A 20,295-nucleotide genomic window follows, 5' to 3' on the forward strand; every position below is an offset into this window, starting at 1 on the left:
CCACAATTTCTTTATCCACTCATTGATTGATGGATATTTGGACTGTTTCCATAGTTTTGCAATTGCGAATCGTGCTGCTATAAACATTACACAAAAAAGATACTTGCACACACATGTTTATAGCAGCACAATTCGCAATTGCAAAACTATGGAAACAGCCCAAATATTTCCTCTGGGTAGATATCCAGTAGTGGGATTGCTGGATCAAATGGTAGTTCTGCTTTTAGTTCTTTAAGCAATCTGGGCACTGTTTTCCATAGCAGCTGTACTAGTTTACATTCCCACCAGCAGTGTAGAAGTGTTCCCTGCCCACTGCATCCATGCCAACATCTATTTTCTTTTTTTTTTAATTATGACCATTGTTGCAGGAGTTAGGTGGTATCACATTGTGGTTTTGATTTGCATTTCCCTGATCATTAGTGATATTGAGCATTTTTTCACACGTTTATTGGCCATTTGCGTATCTTCTTTTGCGAACAGACTATTCATGTCGTTAGCTCATTTTTGATGGGATTGTTTGTGTTATTCTTGCTAATTTGTTTGAGTTCCTTGTAGATTCTGGATATTAGCCTTTTGATTCAGACATCTCATGCCAGGGTAGGAGCCAAAATAAATGGAGCACCTATGAAGATTATAAATGTGCCCACAGGATGGCGGTAGGGAGCGGTAAAATTGAGTTAAAACTCGCTTTGCAATCTGAACCTAGAGTCTCTTTCCTTCCTTTAAAGTTCGAGGCATGGGCTGTGCCTTGTTATTGATGTCCTCTGCAGAACTGGAAATAGTATAATCAGTCTTGGTGAGTGATTGTGAAAGTAATGAATTTTTTTCATTTTTGAGACGGAGTCTTGCTCTGTGGCCCAGGCTAGAGTGCAGTAGTGCGATTTCGGCTCACTGCAACCTTCGCCTCCCAGGTTCAAGCGATTCTCCTGTCTAAGCCTCTGGAGGAACTGGGATTACAGGCGCCTGCCACTGCGCCTGGCTGATTTTTGTATTTTTAGTAGAGACGGGGTTTCACCATCTCGGTCTCCAACTCCTGACCTCGTGATCCACCCACCTGGGCATCCCAAAGTGCTGGGATTACAGGCGTGAGCCACCGCGCCCGGCCAGAAATGAATTTTTTAAAGTGCACTTACAAAGGTCCAGGATATAGTGTCCCAAATATTTTAAAAACAAAAACCCCAAACAAGAATGAATAACTCATTAGTAAATAGTTACAATTTGGCATCATTAACTGGCATACAGAAGCTGCGATGGTGAGAATCTTAAAAGATTGAGTTGCTGCCAGGCGTGGTGGCTCATACCCCTAATCCCAGCACTTTGGGAGGCCGAGGTGGGCGGATCACCTGAGGTCAGGAGTTCGAGACCAGCCTGGTCAACATGGTGAAACCCCGTCTCTACTAAAAATACAAAAATTAGCTGGGCGTGGTGGCGGGTGCTTGTAGTCCCAGCTACTCTGGAGGTTGAGGCAGGAGAATCGCTTGAACCCGGGAGGCGGAGGTTGCAGTGAGCCGAGACTGCGCTGCTGCAGTAACATATTGAGTTAGTTAAGACAGGAGCACAGGAAATCACAGTGTGGAAGAACAGAAGGACATTAAATAAAGTGGCAGCTAGAACATTTTGAGGAACACATTTCAAGAGAGTTCCTTTTTGAAAAGGACCAGCCAGGGACTCAGCTGTCCTTGGTGAAAGAAAGGGTCTCCTAAATGTGATCTTTGCAAAAAATGATTTTAGAAACATTTGAGAATTTCTAAGATTTCTATTCTTTTCACGTTCACACTCAGCAGTCAAGAATGTCCAGAAGTTTCCCGTCTCCATCTGTGATGATATTCCAAAAGGTCTTCCATGAAGGGTTAGAACCTCCAAAGGATGGTTAAACAAAGTAACCCTCTGAGGCTCACTTCAAACTGGAGAAGTCAAAGTATTAATAGAATCACCTGGAAGACCCTTATAATTAAACTGTGTCCCTGGGCCCAACCATGAAACTATTTTCAAAACAGTCATTTTGGCTGGGAATGGTGATTCATGCTCATAATGACAGCACTTTGGGAGGCCGAGGAGGGTGAATCGCTTGAGCCCAGGAGTTTGAGACGAGCCTGGGAAATATAGCAAGATCCCATCTCTACAAAAAATTTTAAAAATTAGCCAGGCTTGGTGGGGCATGCCTGTAGTCTCAGCTACTTGAACTTGGGAGGTTGAGGCTGCAGTGCACTGCGCTTGCACTCAGCCTGGGAGATAGAGTGAGACCCTGTCAGGAAAAAGAGAGAGAACAAGAAAAAAGGGAGGGAAGGGGAAGGAAGGAAGAAAGGAAGGCAGGAAGGAAAGCAGACAAATCCAATTTCTTAAAAAGAAACATTTAATAGGGACTTATGAACAGAAGCCATGTCTGTGTTTTGGGCAGTGGTGAGACAAGATGGTGGATCCCAGCATCATCACCCTCTTTGTATGGTATACAAAGACCCAGGGCTTTGTATACCATAGGGAAAGGGTGATTCAGAAGGGTTGGGCTGGACAATTAAAGTGTGATAGCATCAGGGTTGTTTGACCCAACAGCAGGACTTACAGAAAGCACCTGCTCTTACACAAGGAATAACAGATAAACTGGAAATCTTAGAGGTCTTTCTGGAACAGGGGATAATCAGAAACCAATATGGTGGATTGGTTTCCAAGATGGAGTTGCTTTACCCCACACTTTTCAAAATAAATTCCACCTGCTGCTTCTCACTTTTTTATGCAGCTATCAGAAAATTTTAAATTACGTGCGTGGTTCACCTTATGTTTCTACTGGACAGAGCTAGTCTAGAGTATGTCAAGTGCCTGTTTATATCTGTCCTTGCGCCCCTTTTCTGAATCAATTTTCTTCAGGCCACCTGCAAAATTGACATGATACACCTGGGCATGGTGGCTCATGCCTGTAATCCTAGCACTTTGGGAGGCCAAGGTGGGCAGATCACCTGAGGTCAGGAGTTCAAGACCAGCCTGGCCAACATGGTGACACCTCATCTCTACTAAAAATACAAAAATTACCTTGGTGTGGTGGCAGGTGCCTGTAATCCCAGCTACTCGGGAGGCTGAGGCACAAGAGTTGCTTGAACCTGGGAGGCAGATATTACAGTGAGCTGAGACTGCGCTACTGCACTCTAGCCTGGGCAACGAGAGAAAACTTCAGCTTCAAAAAAGTCACACACACACACACACACACACACACACACACACTGACATGATACTTTTTAATGAAAGATAAAGTGAATTATATTTCAACTTCCATGGGATTTTGCTCACTCAAGTAACTTGAAGTTCATTGTTCTTATTCCTTGCCAAAGAATCCACCAGGATAAATGACATGGAGGGGGAGATTCATTGTGGGACATGTTGGAAGGAGATTCTTGGCTCCCCTCGTACTTCATCTTAGGACTCATGTGGTGTGTGACCGGAAACTGCTCAGTCTCCCAGAAAAAAAATGACTGTTTTTTGTTTTTTATTTTTTTTTGAGACAGGATCTCTCTCTGTTGCCCAGGCTGAAGTGCAGTGGTGTCATCATAGCTCACTACCGCCTTGACTTCCTTGGCTCAAACAATCTTCCCTCTTCAGCCTCCTGAGTAGCTAGAGGCATGCACCATGCCTGGTTAATTTTTAAATTTTTTGTAGAGATGGAGTCTTGCTATGTTGCCCAGGCTGGTCTCAAACTCCTAGCCTTAAGTGATCCTCCTGCCTTGGGCTCTTAAAGTGCTGGGATTACAGGTATAAGCCACCATGCCCGGTGGCTTTTGATGAGCTGCTGCTCATTGCTAAGGAGGAGGGTGGAGAAGGAGGGCAGAGAAGGAGGGCATCACTACCTATTGTGAGGAAAAGTTTTAGTTTTGGCAACCATGAATATCTTACTCAGCAAAACAGACTGCCATCTGGAAATTTAGCTCCTAGACTGACTTTGTGAGTGCAGTCCAATCCAGTTGCCTGAGCTTAGTGGGACATGGCTTAGGCCAGAATTTGGGGTTTGGAGGTGAGACGGGCTAAAGTGGCCTGAGGAGCCATGCCCAGGACAGAACCTGGGTTGGAGGACATAGGATGCAAAGACAACCTTTGTGGGTTTGGAAGGCCAAGGCTGAGGAAGTACCCAGAGCCCACTCTGTACGTGTGTGTGTGAGTGTGTTGGGGCCTCCGCTCTCAGCAGGGTGGGTGTGTTTGTGTGTGTCACTAGTGGTCTGTGTGTGACAAACATGTGCTCTCCGTGTGTGTGTCTGTCTGTCTGTATTTGGGGGATGGCGAGTGTGATTGTGTAGTGTATTGAGGCAACCCATGCCCACAGTGATGTGTGATTTGTCTGTTTGCATGTGCACGTGGGGTGGTGTGAGTAGCTGTATGGTAAGTGTCCTCTGTGGTGAGTGTGTGCATGCGCACATGCATATGTTTGTGTGTGTGGCAGGGTGGATGTGTGACTGATGGTGTGCATGGTCTGTGTGGAGAGGAGCATGTGAACTAAGCATGTGAGTATGTGTGTGTGGGGTGTATGGTTGTGTGGTGCATTGGGGGAATGTGCATCATCAGTGGTGTGCTGTTTGCATTTATGTGTCAATGTGTATGTGGTGTGTAAAGGGTGACCATTCTCTCGTGGGCCCCTGCCTTTCCACATCGTGCAGCATACACACACCCAGGTGCAGCTCTGTGAGCCTTGAGGGTGGTGCATCAGCATAAATCAAGTTTCATTGCAGCAGGAAGAAGAAAGACTGGGCCAGGTGTGGTGGCTCACACCTGTAATCCCAGCACTTTCGAAGGGCGAGGTGGGTGTATCACCTGAGGTCAGGAGTTGAGACCAGCCTGGCCAATGTGGCGAAACCCCAACTCTACTAAAAATACAAAAGTAGGGCCTGGCAGCACGTGCCTGTAATCCCAGCTACTTGGGAGGCTGAGGCGGGAGAATCACTTGAACCTGGGAGGCGGAGAGTGTAGTGAGCCGAGATCGCGTCATTGCACTCCAGCCCAGGTGTCAGAGTAAGACCCTGTCTCCAAAAAAAGAAAAAAAAAAAGAAAGAAGACTAAATATGAATTAACAGGAGTTAGGAAAGTTTTCCTGGAAAGAAGGACCTCCAATCTATGCCTGTGCTCTATTTGGCTGGGATTTCAACAAGCAAAGGTGAGTGTTCTGTTTGGGAGATAGAGGGAGAGGTAAACTTATCATATAGGAGCTTGCAAATGACCAAAGAGCATAGCAGGTGATTCTGGGAGGGTGAGTGACAGGGAGCAGGGGCATCACAAGACAGCTAAGGTGTCAGGCCCAGAGCACCATATCCAAGAGCCAGGGTTTGCTTCTGTGCACAGGGAAGAGTCAGTGAGCATTCTTGGGCTTGGTAGTGACAGGTTCTGGCCTGGCCACTGCCAAATAGGTATTGAAGCTGGGGTCAGTGGCTCACACCTGTAATCCCAACCCTTTGGGAGGCTGAGGTGAGCGGATCACCTGAGGTCATGAGTTCAAGACCAGCCTGGTCAACATATAGTGAAACCCTTATCTCTACAAAAATACAAAAAATAGCCAGGCGTGGTGATGTGCACCTGGAGTCCCAGTTACTCAAGAGGCTGAGGCAGGAGAATTGCTTGAACCTGGGAGGGGGAGGTTGCAGTGAGCCGAGATCGAGCCACTGCACTCCAGCCTGGGCAACAGAGTGAGACTGTCTGAAAAACATAAAAGGTTGGACGCAGTGGCTCACGTCTATAATCCCAGCACTTTTGGAGGCCGAGGCGAGTGGATCACGAGGTCAGGAGTTCGAGACCAGCCTGGCCAACATGGAGAAACCCTGTCTCTACTAAAACATACACAAAAATTAGTGTGGCAGCATGCGCCTGTAATCCAAGCTACTTGGGAGGCTGAGGCAGGAGAATCACTTGAACCCAGGAGGCAGAGGTTGCAGTGAGCTGAAACTGCACCACTGCACTTCAGCCTGGGCGACAGAGTGAGACTTAGTCTCTCAAAAACAAACAAAAAAAGAAACAAAAATAAACATTTGGGGGAAAGGGTGACATTCTTCAAAATAGACCATATGTTGGGTCATAAAACACATAATACATTTTTAAAATATTGAATTATACAAAGTATCTTTTATGATCACAATGGAGTGATGCCAGATATCAATAAGCATAAGAAAACTGAAAAATTTGCAAACATATGCAATTAAAACATTAAAACAATTAAAAACAAAACACTATTTTTTTGGTAGCAGAGGACAGGGTCTTGCTCTGTCACCCAGGCTGGAGCGCAGTGGCACGATCATGGCTAACTGAAGCTTCAACCTCCTGTGCTCAAGCTATTCTCCCATCTCAGCCTCCTGAGTAGCTGGGTCTACAGGCATATATCACCACACTGAGCTAATTTTTTATTTTTTGTAGAGATGCAGTCTCACTGTGTTGCCCAGACTGGTCAAACTCCTGGGCTCAAGCAATCCTCCCACCTCAGCCTCTCAAAGTGCTGGGATTACAGGTGTGAGCCACCATGCCCAGCCTGTTATGATGTTTTTATTTGGCTTTAATATTTGGATAATACTGGCCTCACAGAATGAGTTAGGAATTGTTTTTTCCTCTTTCCCTTTTGGAAGAGTGTGAGAAGGATTGCTGTTAATTCTTTTTGAAATGTTTGGTAGAATTCACCAGTGAAGCCATTTTTTCGTGGACTTAACTTTGTTGGAAGGTTTTTAATGCCCTGTTTTACTACTGCTATTCAATATTCTACTAGAAGTTTCAACAAGAACAATTAGACAATTAAAAAAATGAAAAGTATCAAAATTGGAGAGGAAGTAGTCAAAATATATTTATTTGCAGATGAGAATACATATCCCAAATATATAGCAAATCCAAAAGAATCCATGAAAAGGCTACTAGAGCTAATAAATGAATTCAGCAAAGTTGCAGGATGCAAGATTAACATATGCACAAAAACCCATTATGTTTCCATACAATTGAAATAAATAAACAAAAAAGTTAAGAAAGTAATTCCATTTGCAATAGCATCTAAAAAGTAAAATACAGGCCGGGAGCAGTGGCTTACCCCTGTAATCCCAGCACTTTGCGAGGACAAAGCAGGCAGATCACCTGAGGTCAGGAGTTCAAGACCAGCCTGGCCAACATAGTGAAACCCCATCTCCACTAAAAATACAAAAATTAGCCGGGGATGGTGGCGCGCGCTTGTGGTCCCAGCTACTTGAGAGGGTGAGGCAGGAGAATCGCCTGAACCTGGAGGGCAGAGGTTGCAGTGAGCTAAGATCGTGCCACTTTACTCCAGCCTGGGAGACAGAGTGAGACTCCATCTCAAAAAATAAAAATAAAAAATAAAATAAAATAAAATACATAGGATAAATTTGAGGTGAATGGCTTATACACTAAAAAGAACACAATGTGGCTAAAATAAATTAAAGAAGGGCTAAACAGAAAGACATCATATCATGGGTAGGAAGACTCAGTATTGTTAACATGTCAAGATTACTCAAAGTGATCTGTAGATTCAACATAATTCCAGTCAATATCCCAACAGCCTTTTATGCAGAAATAAGTAAGACAATGCTTACATCCATATGGAATAATTATAAAGGGCTCCAAATAGCTAAAAGCTTGTAAAGAATTACAAAGTCAGAGGAATCACACTTCCCAATTCCAAAGCTTGCTTTTTTTTTTTCTTTTTTAAAGGGTTTTTGTTTAATACATCTGAAAACAATGTATATACAAAGAATTGAGACATGAGAAAGCATTAGTTCAACAATAATGAATCTGTAAGAATTAGGATTGGGAAGGTAGAAAAGATTACTTCAATGTTTTTAAAAATTAGAAACTGCAACCAAAATAAACTAATAAAATCCCTATTAACACTTATGGAGAGTCTTCATAAGACTCTTTCCGTCTGGGCGTGGTGGCTCACGCCTGTAATCCCAGCACTTTGGGAGGCCGATGCGGGTGGATCACCCGAGGTTAGGAGTTTGAGACCATCCTGACCAACATGGAGAAACCCCGTCTCTACTAAAAATATAAAATTAACCGGGCGTGGTAGCGCATGCCTGTAATCCCAGCTACTCGGGAGGATAAGGCAGGAGAATTGCTTGAACCCAGGAGGCAGAGGTTGCGGTGAGCTGAGAGCCATTGCACTCCAGCCTGGGCAACAAGAGCGAAACTCCGTCTCAAAAAAAAGAAAAAAAAAAAAAAAGGCCGGGCTTGGTGGCTCACACCTGTAATCCCAGCATTTTGGGAGGCCAAGGTGGGCAGATCACGAGGTCAGGAGATCGAGACCATCCTGGTTAACACAGTGAAACCGCTTCTCTACTAAAAATACAAAAAATTAGCCGGGTGTGGTGGCGGGCACCTGTAGTCCCAGCTACTCGGAAGGCTGAGACAGGCGAATAGCGTGAACCCAGGAGGTGGAGCTTGCAGTGAACCGAGATCTTGGCCACCGCACTCCAGCCTGTGTGATAGTGTGAGACTCCATGTCAAAAAAAAAAAAAAAGTCTCCATGATTTTTATTAAACTAGAGAGCCTTATCTGGCTGCTTTAGGGTTCCTCATATGCAAAACAGAAATAAGGGGATTCCCCTGACTGGTCCCCATGTTGTTAAGTGTTCTCCACATCCCCACCCTACCTCCAGCTTCTTAATGAAGCAGGCCTCCATCCTCCTAACTTGAGAGGATGTGAATCATTCCACAGATGTCTGTCTTATAGCACCACCCACCCCTCCTATTTCCTCTACATACCAGTTCTTCAGCTGCATTCAACTCATACTACTGAGTTGCAAATCTATGCCAAGCATATAAGACAATGACTGACAGGGAAAAAAATTTTTCATTACAAACTCAATTAATTTGATTCATTTGGTGTATTTCAAAGGTGCAGTACTTTTCTTCATTTACCAGTGAAAGAGGTTAGAAATTAACTTCCCCCAAAAATCAGCAAATGGCAAACAAATGTCCTTGAAAGTCACAGTCACCTACAGTGCATCCTAGAAAAGAGAAGGGGCAAGACAGGCTCCACCCACTTTCATGAGTTTCATCAAATACTGAATCTACTCGAGGGTAGAGAGAAAAGGCAACTTTCAAAAAGGAGCATGTTACTAAATGAGGCATTTCCTATACTCCTTCCTAAGAGCACCGGATGAGGAGCATTGTTTCTCAACTAGATCTAGGAAGTGGAATGTGGAATCATTCTGTCCTCCTCCCTTTAAGAGCTATCCACTGGTTAATGAATTAAAAAAACAGTACTGAAAAACAAACCCCACACACACTGCCCCCAAAGAAGAGAAGAAAAAAAACAACACTAAGATGTCCCAGATTACTCTCCAGAGTGGAACCAGGGAGCAGCTTCAACAACTACAGTTAGTTTATTACAAAGTCATCCACAAGCATGCCTTGCTTTTTTTGTGTGTGTGTGAAATAGAGTCTTGCCCTGTCACCCAGGCTGGAGTGCAATGGTGCAACCTCAGCTCACTGCAACCTCCCCCTCCCGGGTTCAAGTGAGTCTCCTACCTCAGCCTCCCAATTAGCTGGGACTAGAGGCACGTGCCACCATGCCCAGCTAATTTTTTATATTTTTACTAGAGACAAGGTTTCACCGTGTTAGCCAGGATGGTCTCAACCTCCTGACCTCATGATCTGCCCACTTCAGCCTCCCAAAGTGCTGGGATTACAGGCGTAAGCCACTGCGCTTGGCCCATGCCTTGCTTTTAAACAACAACAGAAAAATTTTTTGAAACAAAACAAAAACTAGTACTAATCACTTTTCTGACAATACACAATAACTCAAAATTAACTAGTCCTGGGAGGGGGAAGGGCCATGCCTACGGGCCTTGTCTCACATGAGTGCATGTGGGTAGGTGCAGGGCATTTGTCATTATTCCAAAAATGAATTTTAATTTTTAATCTTTAGTTTGATTTAAACACTGCTTTTAGTATGATGCCGACACTAGTTGTGCAGAAAGGGCTCTGGAGAGATGTTCATAGCAGCACACACCTGCGGCTCTTCTTCAATTCTGGAGGCTCCATGGCAGCCAATATTGCTTCGTCAAATACATTCTTTAGGCCTTTCTGTGTGAGTGCGGAACACTCCACATACCTTACAGCCTTCAGGTCATGGACCAGCTTTTCAGCAGTCTCTGGAGTGACAGGCTTCTGTTTGTTCTTGGAAAGTTTCTCAATAATAGAGGGGTCATCTCTGAGATTAGTTTGGGTCCCAGCAAGCAAGAAAGGAGGTTTTGGACAGTGGTGAGTTATCTCAGGAACCCACTTTTCTTTCACATTTTCAAATGAAGGTGGAGAGACCACTGAAAAACAGACTAGAAATACATCTGTCTGTGGATAACTCAGTAGTAGTAATCTGTCATAATGCTCTTGCTCTGCAGTATCAAAAAGCCCAAGAGTATATGGTTCTCCACCAATCATAACTGACTGCATAATTGTCAAAAACAGTTGGTACATATTCTGATGGAAATTTATTTGTTGTGTAGGATATCAGGAGACATGTTTTACTAACAGCACCATCGCCCACAACAACACACTTAATTGTCTGCATTGCTGAAATAGTTTTGTATCCACTTTAAATATTTCAAATCTGATGTTGACCTCAGCTTCTCCACCGGGGCATTGGCAGCACTCCCCAGTTTCAAAGCTTTCTACAAAGCTACAGTAATCAAAACTGTGTGGCAGTGGCATATCGAAGGACAATATCAAGAATATCAAGAAAGTGAAAAGACAACTTACAGAATGGGTGAAAATATTTTCAAATTGTATATGTGATAAAGGTATGATATCCAAAATACATAAATAACTCCTACAACTCAACAGCAAAAAGGAGAAATAACTAAAATGGATGAAGGACTTGAATAGACATTTTTCCAAAGAAAATATACAAATGGGAAATAAGATGCAAAGTTACCACTTTATACTTACTAGGATGGCTACTGAAAAACCAAAAACAGAATGTAAGTTTTGGCAAGGTGGTGAAACTGGAACACATACATTGCTGGTGGGGGTTGTGGCTGCTCTGAAAAACAGTGTGGCCATTCCTCAAAAGGCAAACCGGCCAGGTGCAGTGGTTCAAACCTGTCATCCCAGCATTTTGGGAGGCTGAGGTGGGAGGACTGCTTGAGACCAGGAGTTTGAGACCAGCCTGGGCAATGTAGTGAGACCCTCATCTCTATAGAAAATACAAAAATTAGCCAGGCATGGTGGTGTGCACCTGTAGTCCCAGCTACTTGGGAGGCTAAGTTGGGAGGATTGCTTGAGCCTGGGAGGTTGAGGCTGCAGTGTGAGCCATGCTCATGCCATTGCACTGTAGCCTGGGTGACAGAGCGAGACCCTGTCTCAAAAAAGGAAGAAAAGGGAAGAAAAGAAACAGACTTAGGCTGGGCGCAGTGGCTCACACCTGTAATCCAGCACTTTGGGAGGCCGAGGTGGGCAGATCACCTGAGGTCAGGAGTTCAAGACCAGCCTGGCCAACATGGTGAAACCCCATCTCTACTAAAAATACAGAATTAGCCGGGCATAGTGGCACATGCCTGTAATCCCAGCTACCTGAGAGGTTAAGGCAGGAGAATTGCTTGAACCCAGGAGGTGGAGGTTGCAGTGAGCCGAGATCATGCCACTGCACTCCAGTCTGGGCAAAAAGCGTGAAACTCCATCTCAAAAAAAGAAAAAGAAACAGATTACAAAAAGCCCTGTTGGGTTTCTGAGAAGTAATGTGTCAGGCAACTTATGCTTTATCTTTGTGTAACATTATTTTTAAAATCAACATATAATGTACACAGGAAAATGCAGGGATTTTAATGAGCTTTTACCAACATTTAAATCCAGAAAGTTTCTTCAGGCCCCTTTCAAGTCAGCCTTCTCATCTTAATGGCAAACACTGTTCAAATTCCTCTTGCCCTGGAATAGCTTTGCCTTTTCTGAAGTTTCACATGAATGAAATCAAATAGTACAGATAATTTTGTGTCTGGCTTTTTCTACTCAGTATCTTGACTTTGAGATTCATCCACTCTGTTTCATATATAAACAAACTCCTCCATTGCTATCTAGTCTTCTTTGAATAAATACACCGCAGATTGTTTATTGCCCTCTTGTTGGACATGTTGTTTATAGTTTTAGGTTATTTTGATAAAGGTGCTATTAACATTCTTATGTAAGTGTTTTTGTAGACATATGCTTTCGTTTACGTTAAATAGATAGCTAGGAATGTAATTTCTGGGTTATATAGTAACTGCATGTTAACTAAAAGTACTAAACAGAGGCCACGTGCGGTGGCTCATGCCTGTAATTTCAGCATTATGGGAGGCCAAGGTGGGAGGATTCCTTAGCTCCGGAGTTTGAAACCAGCCTGGCCAACATGATGAGATCCCCCTGTCACTACTAAAAATATAAAAATTAGCTGGGCATGGTGGCCTGTGCCTATAATCCCAGTAAGACTTGTCTCAAACCCCTCAATGCTCCCCCAAAAAACCCAAAACTACTGAACAGTGTTTTGTTTGTTTTTTTTGAGACAGAGTCTCACTCTGTCACCCAGGCTGAAGTGCAGTGGTAGAATCTCGGCTCACTGCAATCTCCACCTACTTGGTTTAAGTGATTTTCCTGCCTGAGCCTCTTGAGTAGCTGGGATTACAGGCTTCTGCCACCATGCCTGGCTAATTTTGTAATTTTTTTTTTTTTTTTTCAGTAGAAACAGAGTTTCACCATGTTGGACAGGCTGGTCTTGAACTCCTGACCTCAAGTGATCCACCCGCCTTGGCATCCCAAAGTGCTGGGATTAGAGGCGTGGGCCACTGTGTCCGACCTCCAAGGACACCATTTTCAGAGCAAGCACCTGCCGGACTGCATCCTGCCCTGGGGCCCAAAAGCTCCAGCATCTCCACATTCCTGGAACCCCACTGACATTCCCCTCATGTCCTCCTGGACGGCTGCAGTGATGTAACACCAGCTGGACTCATTGGTGTGGCCAGGTCCCCAGCACTGTAGCCCACACAGTATCCTATACTTCAGACTGTTTTTGAGTTTTAAAAAAGTCTTTATATATTCTAGATTCAAATTCAGTGTTAAATGTGTGGTGTGAAAATATTTTCCCCCAGTCTGCAGCCTTTTTATCACTTACACAGAATTTTCACAGTGCATTTTTAATTTTTTAATTTTAATTTTTAAATTTTGATGATATTTAATTTACCAGTTTTTTCTTTTATGTTTTGTCTTTGTTATCAAGTCTAAGAATTTTTCACCAGCACCAGGTCCTGAAACTTTTCTCCTTTTTTCAAAACTTTTATAGGGGCCAGGTGCAGTGGCTCACACCTGGAATCCTAGCACTCAGGGCGATCACCTGAGGTCAGGAGCTCAAGACCAGCCTGGCCAACATGGTGAAACCCCGTCTCTACTAAAAATACAAAAATTGGCTGGGCATGGTGGCTCACACCTGTAATCCCAGCACTTTAGGAGGCCAAGGCGGGTGGATCACCTGAAGTCAAGAGTTCAAGACCACCCTGGCCAACATGGTGAAACCCCATCTCTACTAAGAAAACACAACAATTAGTTGGGCGTGGTGGTGCATGTCTGGAGTCCCAGCTACTTAGGAGCCTGAGGCAGGAGAATCATTTGAACCTGGGAGGCAGAGGTTGCAATGAGCCAAGATTGCACCACTGCACTCCAGCCTGGGTGACAGAGTGAGACTCCATCCAAAAAAACAAAAAAATAAAATAAATAAAATAATAAAAAATAAAAATACAAAAATTAGCTGGGTGTGGTGGCTCATGCCTGTAGTTCCAGCTATCTGGGAGGCTGAGGTGGGACAATCACTTGAATCTGGGAGGTAGAGATCATGCTACTGCACTCCAGCCTGGGTGACAGAGTGAGACCCTGTCTCAAAACAAACAAACAAACAAACAAGAAAACCACAGTGATATAGGACTTCACACCTGTAAACCAAAAAAAGAATTCTAAGTCTCCTCAACCATCTGAACAGACCCCTCCTCTTAGCCAAGGACATTCCAAGGTTAACCTGAGAAACTAGTTCAGGTCAGACATGCCTCATTACACCCTCTTCCCTTTTGGAATTTAGGAAAAACTGACCAGCATTAACATCAACACAGACTTTAAATCTGATAAGAAACATTTACAATCTGTTCTCTCTGAAGCCTGCTACTTTCGAGGCTTCATCTGCACAGTAAAACCTTGGTCTCCAGAACCCTTTATTGTAACCTAGACATTCCTTTCTATTAATAACAACTCTTTCAACCAAATGCCAATCAGAACATTTAAAAATCTACTTAAGACCTTGAACCTCCCCTCCCCCCACCACTTCAAGTTGTCTCACCCTTCCAGATCAAACCAACGTAAATCTTTTTTTTTCTTTTTTTTCTTTTGAGACAGAGTCTTGCTCTGTCGCTCAGGCTGGAGTGCAGTGGCACCATCTCAGCTCACTGCAAGCTCCATCTCCCAGGTTCACGCCATTCTCCTGCCTCAACCTCCTGAGTAGCTGGGACCACAGGCACCCGCCACCATGCCCAGCTAATTTTTGTTATTGTATTTTTAGTAGAGACAGGGTTTCACGGTGTTAGCCAGGATGGTCTCGTTCTCCTGACCTCATGATCCACCCGCCTCGGCTTCCCAAAGTGCTGAGATTACAGGCATGAGCCACCGCGCTCAGCCAAACCAATGTAAATCTTACACATATTGATTGATGTATATTATGTCTCCCTAGTGTATAAAAGCAAACTGTACCCCTGACCACTTTGGGCACATGTCATCAGGACCTCCTGATGCTGTATCACAGGAGTGTCCTTAACTTTGGCAAAATAAACTTTCTTTTTTTTTGGAGATGGAGCCTTGCTCTGTCACCCAGACTGGAGTGTAGTGGGCGTGATCTTGGCTCACAGCAACCTCCACCTCCTGGGTTCCAGCAATTCTTCTGCCTCAGCCTTCTGAGTAGCTGGGATTACAGGCACCTGCCACCATGCCCAGCTAATTTTTGTATTTTTAGTAGAGATGGGGTTTCACCATGTTAGCTAGGCTGGTCTCGAATCCTGACCTCAGGCAATCCACCCACCTCAGCCTCCCAAAGTGCTGGGATTACAGGAATGAGCCACCGTGCCCGGCCTAAACTTTCTAAATTGATTGAGACCTGTCTCAGATATTTTTGGTTCACATACCCATTAGGATGACTGCTATCCAAAACCACAGTAACATGTGCTGGTAAAGGCATGGAGAAGTTGGCACCTTGTGCATGACCGGTGGGAATGTAGTAACATGGTGTGACTGCTGTGTTTGTGTTTTCTTTAAAAATTAAACATAGATGCTGGGCGCAGTGGCTCACGCCTGTAATCCGAGCACTTTGGGAGGCTGACACAGGTGGATCACCTGAGATCAGGAGTTTGAGAACAGCCTGACCAACATGGCAAAACCCTATCTCTACTAAAAATACAAAATGTAGCCAGGCATGGTGGTGTGCGCCTGTAATCCCAGCTACTCTGGAGGCTGAGGCAGGAGAATCGCTTGAACCTGGGAGGCAGAGGTTGCAGTGAGCTGAGATCACACCATTGCGCTCCAGCCTGGGTGACAGAGTGAGGCTTAGTCTCAAACAACAACAACAACAACATTAAACATAGAATTACCATACGATTCAACAATTCCACCTCAGGGTGTATGCCCCAAAGAATAGAAAGCAGGGTCCAGAAAATATATTTGCACAATTTATATTCATAGAAGCATTATTCACAATAGCCAACAGGTGGAAGCAACCCAAATGTCCACTGATAAATGAATGGATAAGCAATATATGGTATGTATGTACAATGGAACATCATTTAGCCCTAAAAAGGAAGGAAATTCTGACACGTTACAACAGAGGTGAACCTTGAAGACATTATGCTAAGTGAAATAATTCAGTCACAAAGGGACAAATGTTACAGAATCCCATTTGTATGAAGTACCTAAAGTAGTCAAGTTCATAGACACAGAAAGTACAATTGTGAGTCCCAGAAATAGGGGAGAAAGTGTGGTTATTGTTTTATGGATATAAAGATTTAGTTTGGGAAGATTTGGATTTTTTGAGATCTATTGCACAGGTTGGTGAATATACTTAATAATTGTGCACTGTTGGCCGGGCGTGGTGGTTCACACCTGTAATCCCAGCACTTTGGGAGGCCGAGGTGGGCAGATTACCTGAGGTCAGGAGTTCAAGACCAGCCTGGTTAACATGGTAAAACCTTGTTTCTACTAAAAATACAAAAATTAGCCAGGTGTGGTGGCACATGCCTGTAATTCCAGCTACTTGGGAGGCTGAGACAGGAGAATCTCTTGAACCCGGGAGGCGGAGGTTGCAGTGAGCCGAGATTGTGCCACTACACTCCAGTCTGGGCAACAGAGTGAGACTGTCAAAAAAAAAAAAAAAAAAAAAATCAAATGTTTGCATTGTTAATATCGCCACCAATGTTTTTAGAAAAGTTTTTAAATGTTGAGAAGCTGTCAAGATCATGATGGTTGATAGAATTTCTCCAAAAGCTCTAATTTTAGCTGTAAAGCTCATTATTACAAAATTTACAAAAATGTAAATTTTATCATTTAGAAAGTACATTTTCAGTTAGTTTTCTAATCTTTTCTTTTCATTCATTATTTTTTGTTTGTTTGTTTCTTTAGACAGGATCTCACTCTGTTGCCCTGGCTGGAGTGCAATGGCATAATCATAGCTCACTGCAGCCTCAAACTCTGGCGCTCCAGCAATCTTTCTGTCTCAGCCTCCCGAGTAGCTGGGACTACAGGCACACACCACCATGCCTGACTAATTTTTAAATTTTTCTTCTGTAGAGACTGGGTCTCGCTATGCTGACCAGGCTAGTTTCAGACTCCTGGGCTCAAGCAGTTCTCCTGCTTCAGACTCCCAAAGTGCTGGGATTGCACAATCCACCTCGCCTGGCTTAGTTATTTTACTTACTGTTACAAACCATGCTTCATTCATTTTCAAGAATCTGTCTTAGAAATCCCCAAGCTTAAATCATCAGTGTTTGTCAATTGCACTTGAAATTAATAATATTCCATGAAAAAAGGAGTTCCTATTTCTCAAAACTCAGTCACAGAACTTGTTTTCCTCAAGACAACCATCATACTTCTAAACATTATAAATGCTTTATGGGTATTCATTGGTTTTTGTTGTTCTGAATATGTGAGGTGAATAGTGCAATAACTAATAATACAATTTGGAGCCTTTTTTTTGATGAAGGTAGCAGGTTTTTTTGTTTTGTTTTGAGACGGTGTTTCGCTCTTGTTGCCCAGGCTGGAGTGCAGTGGCGTGATCTCTGCTCACTGCAACATCTGCCCCCTGGGCTCAAGCAATTCTCCTGCCTCAGCCTCCCAAATAGCTGAGATTACAGGTGCCCACCACCACACCCAGTCATTTTTTGTATTTTTAGTAGAGACGGGGTTTCACCGTGTTGGCCAGGCTGGTCTTGAACTCCTGACCTCAGGTGATACACCCACCTTGGCCTCCCAAAGTGTTGGGATTACAGGTGTAAGCCACTGTGCCCAGCCGAAGGTAGCAGTAGTTTTAACCACCATTGCTTTTGAACCATCAGTGTAAATATCAACACAGTGGAAAGGCAAATTAAACCCTAGTATGGGCTAAGTGCAGTGGCCATACTACTCACACCTGTAATCCCAGCACTTTGGGAGGCCAGGCAGAAGAATTACTTGAGTTCAGGAGTATGAGATCAGCCTGGGCAACATGGCAAAACCCCATCTCTACAAAAAAAATGCAAAAATTAGCAGGGTGTGATGGCAGATGCCTGTAATCCCAGCTATTTGGGAGGCTGAGGTGGGGAGGATCGCTTGAGCTTGGGAGGTTGAGGCTGCAGTGAGTTGCGACTGTGCCACTGGATTCCAGCCTTGGTGACAGAGTGAGGCTCTATCCAAAACAAAAACAAAAAACCCTCGTATTATTAGAAAAAAATTGAACCCATGGGTCCCCCCAAAGAGTCTCAGGAATCCTCAGTGCCCAGTGATCATACTTTGAGAACTTCTGCTCCAGACTTATGTGAAAGAAATAAACCCCTATTTGTTTAAGACACTTAATTAGGCTTTTAAATACAAGATAAGTTGCGTCTCTAGTTCTCAAATAGTTTTTGGCAGATTTGCCAAAAATTCAGTCATTATACAGAGATACGTTGTATAATGTAGTAGTAATTTACTTCAAATTAATTGAATTTGTAGTAATTTACTTCAAATTACCACAGTATTTCAAAAACAATATTTATTGTTGATTTAAATAAACATTATTTATTTATTTATTTATTTTTTGAGTCAGAGTCTTGTTCTATCACCCAGGCTGGAATGCAGTGGCGGGATCTTGATTCACTGCAACCTCCACCTTCTGGGTTCAAGCAATTCTTGTGCCTCAGCCTCCTGAGTAGCTGGGATTACAGGCCTGCACCACTATGCCCGGCTAAGTTTCGTATTTTTAGTAGAGACAGGATTTTGACATGTTGGCCAGTCTGGTCTCAAACTCTTGGCCTCAAGTGATCCTCCTGCCTTGGCCTCCCAAAGTGCTGGGATTATAGGTGTTAGCCACTGTGTCTGGCCAAACATTGTTGACTTAAATCAACAATGTTTGTTGCTGATTTCCATTAAAACCTAGAAATTACTGGCCAGGCATGGTGGCTCATGCCTGTAATCCTAGCACTTTGGGAGGCTGAGGTGGGTGGATCACGAGGTCAGGAGATCAAGACTATACTGGCTAGCACGGTGAAACCTCGTCTCTATGAAAAATACAAAAAATTAGCCAGGTGTGGTGGTAGGCACCTGTAGTCACAGCTACTAGGGAGGCTGAGGCAGGAGAATGGTGTGAATCCGGGAGGCAGAGCTTGCAGTGAGCCGAGATTGCACCACTGCACTCCAGCCTGTCGACAGAGAAAAAAAAAAAAAAAAAAAAAAAAAAAAAAAAAAAAAAAAAAAAAAAAGGCTGGAAATTACTACAATGTCCACCATTAAGTTTCTGATAAATAAATAAAAAAAACCTTCATACATACTGGACTAAACTATACCACAAAACAGAACTCTATCCATATCAGAAAACATTGTTTAATTTTAGGGAAAATGATACACATTTGTATACTAAAGTGCAATAATCCTCAGGATAGAGCCAGTGAAGAGATTATGGCACAGAACCATTCTTTGATTCTGTTTGCTTCTCAAATATTTCAAATACTTGCTTTACAAATATATACTATTTCCTTTTGAAACATGCCTCATATTCTTAGTATCTTTGTGCTGTGTTCGAAAGTAGGGTAGTATGGCCTTCTCAGGCAGTTCTGCTTGGAGATGAGCACAGCACGCTCTCTTGTACTTCTCCTCCCTGTTCCCAACTGTTACAAATACAGTGAATGTTTATTTGGTCCACAACTGGGGACAGTAGAAAGGACACCAGCTTGGAATCAGTTCGAACCTGTGTCTGCTGCACAGCTGAATCCCGGGGAAAGTAAGTTACTTAATCTTTCTGAGTCTGAATTTTTTCACCTGGCATATGGCAATGAAAATACATGTATCTCAGATCTACTATGAGGACTAACAGAGGTAAATAAAGCACATAAACCCTTAGCACAATGCTGGGTGCATAATAGATGCTTCATAAATGAGAATTATCAGTATTTTAGTTCAGTGTCTAAAGGACTTGTTTAGAGTTTTTAAGGTCTGCTTTCACAATTCTCCTTCAATGGGTAAATTCAAATGCTCAAGCCTCCTCTGCTATGCTACTCTGGAAAGTTAAGTGCTTATGAATGTCTTGCTTTTTTTTTTTTTTTTTTTAACTATTTTTTAAAGCAAAATTTTCTACTTTCCTTTCTTATGACCATAGAGTCATTTAAAGAAGAAGAGTGCTCTTATCCTCTTGATTTCCAAAGGGAATTTAACTTTAAGGTGCTTTTTATGTGCTTATGGTCAAATGTATTACTCTACATTATAAGTTGAATATTACATACTATTCATTATATACAAGCCCATCTAGCAAGACAGTCACAGTTTAAAACAGATTAATAGTGTGAACTAAAAACTAAAGCTTGCGAAAATACCTATATTATGCCCCCTAATTGATCTAAATTATGTCATAAGATTAAATTTTTAAGTAATTAAAAATTAAGTAAGTAATTTTTGTAAGTAATTAAATTTTTTTTTTTTTAATTTCCAGCTCTTTTAGTGTAGCATGGCAGAAAGAACAATGCATATGCCCACACAAATATCTGCCGATGGAGATACAGTTAAGTATATCTTTCAAATATAACTCTGCATTTTGTACTTCAGTAAGATTATATAGCTTAAAAAT

The 20,295-nt window shown here is 43.0% G+C and overlaps 1 protein-coding gene and 1 pseudogene across 2 annotated transcripts in view; one reads left to right on the forward strand and one right to left on the reverse strand.

Moving 5' to 3' along the window:
* Window positions 1-9,701: 9,701 nt before the first annotated feature.
* On the reverse strand, window positions 9,702-10,635 carry LOC100999405 (annotated as a pseudogene). Its single transcript, XR_004183283.1, has one exon. The product of XR_004183283.1 is annotated as a cell division control protein 42 homolog pseudogene (transcript).
* An 8,288-nt stretch (window positions 10,636-18,923) lies between these two features.
* SEPTIN14 (septin 14) overlaps window positions 18,924-20,295 on the forward strand; it is a 62,002-nt gene continuing 60,630 nt past the window's right edge. The window contains exons 1-2 of the mRNA XM_031665431.1: window positions 18,924-19,455; window positions 20,161-20,229. Coding sequence (XP_031521291.1) covers window positions 20,176-20,229 — 54 coding nt within the window. The 5' untranslated portion in view covers window positions 18,924-19,455; window positions 20,161-20,175. The remainder of the gene's footprint in view (window positions 19,456-20,160; window positions 20,230-20,295) is intronic.

The sequence above is a fragment of the Papio anubis genome, chromosome 4, assembly GCF_008728515.1.
Source record: "Papio anubis isolate 15944 chromosome 4, Panubis1.0, whole genome shotgun sequence".
Classification (NCBI taxonomy): Eukaryota; Metazoa; Chordata; class Mammalia; order Primates; family Cercopithecidae; genus Papio; species Papio anubis.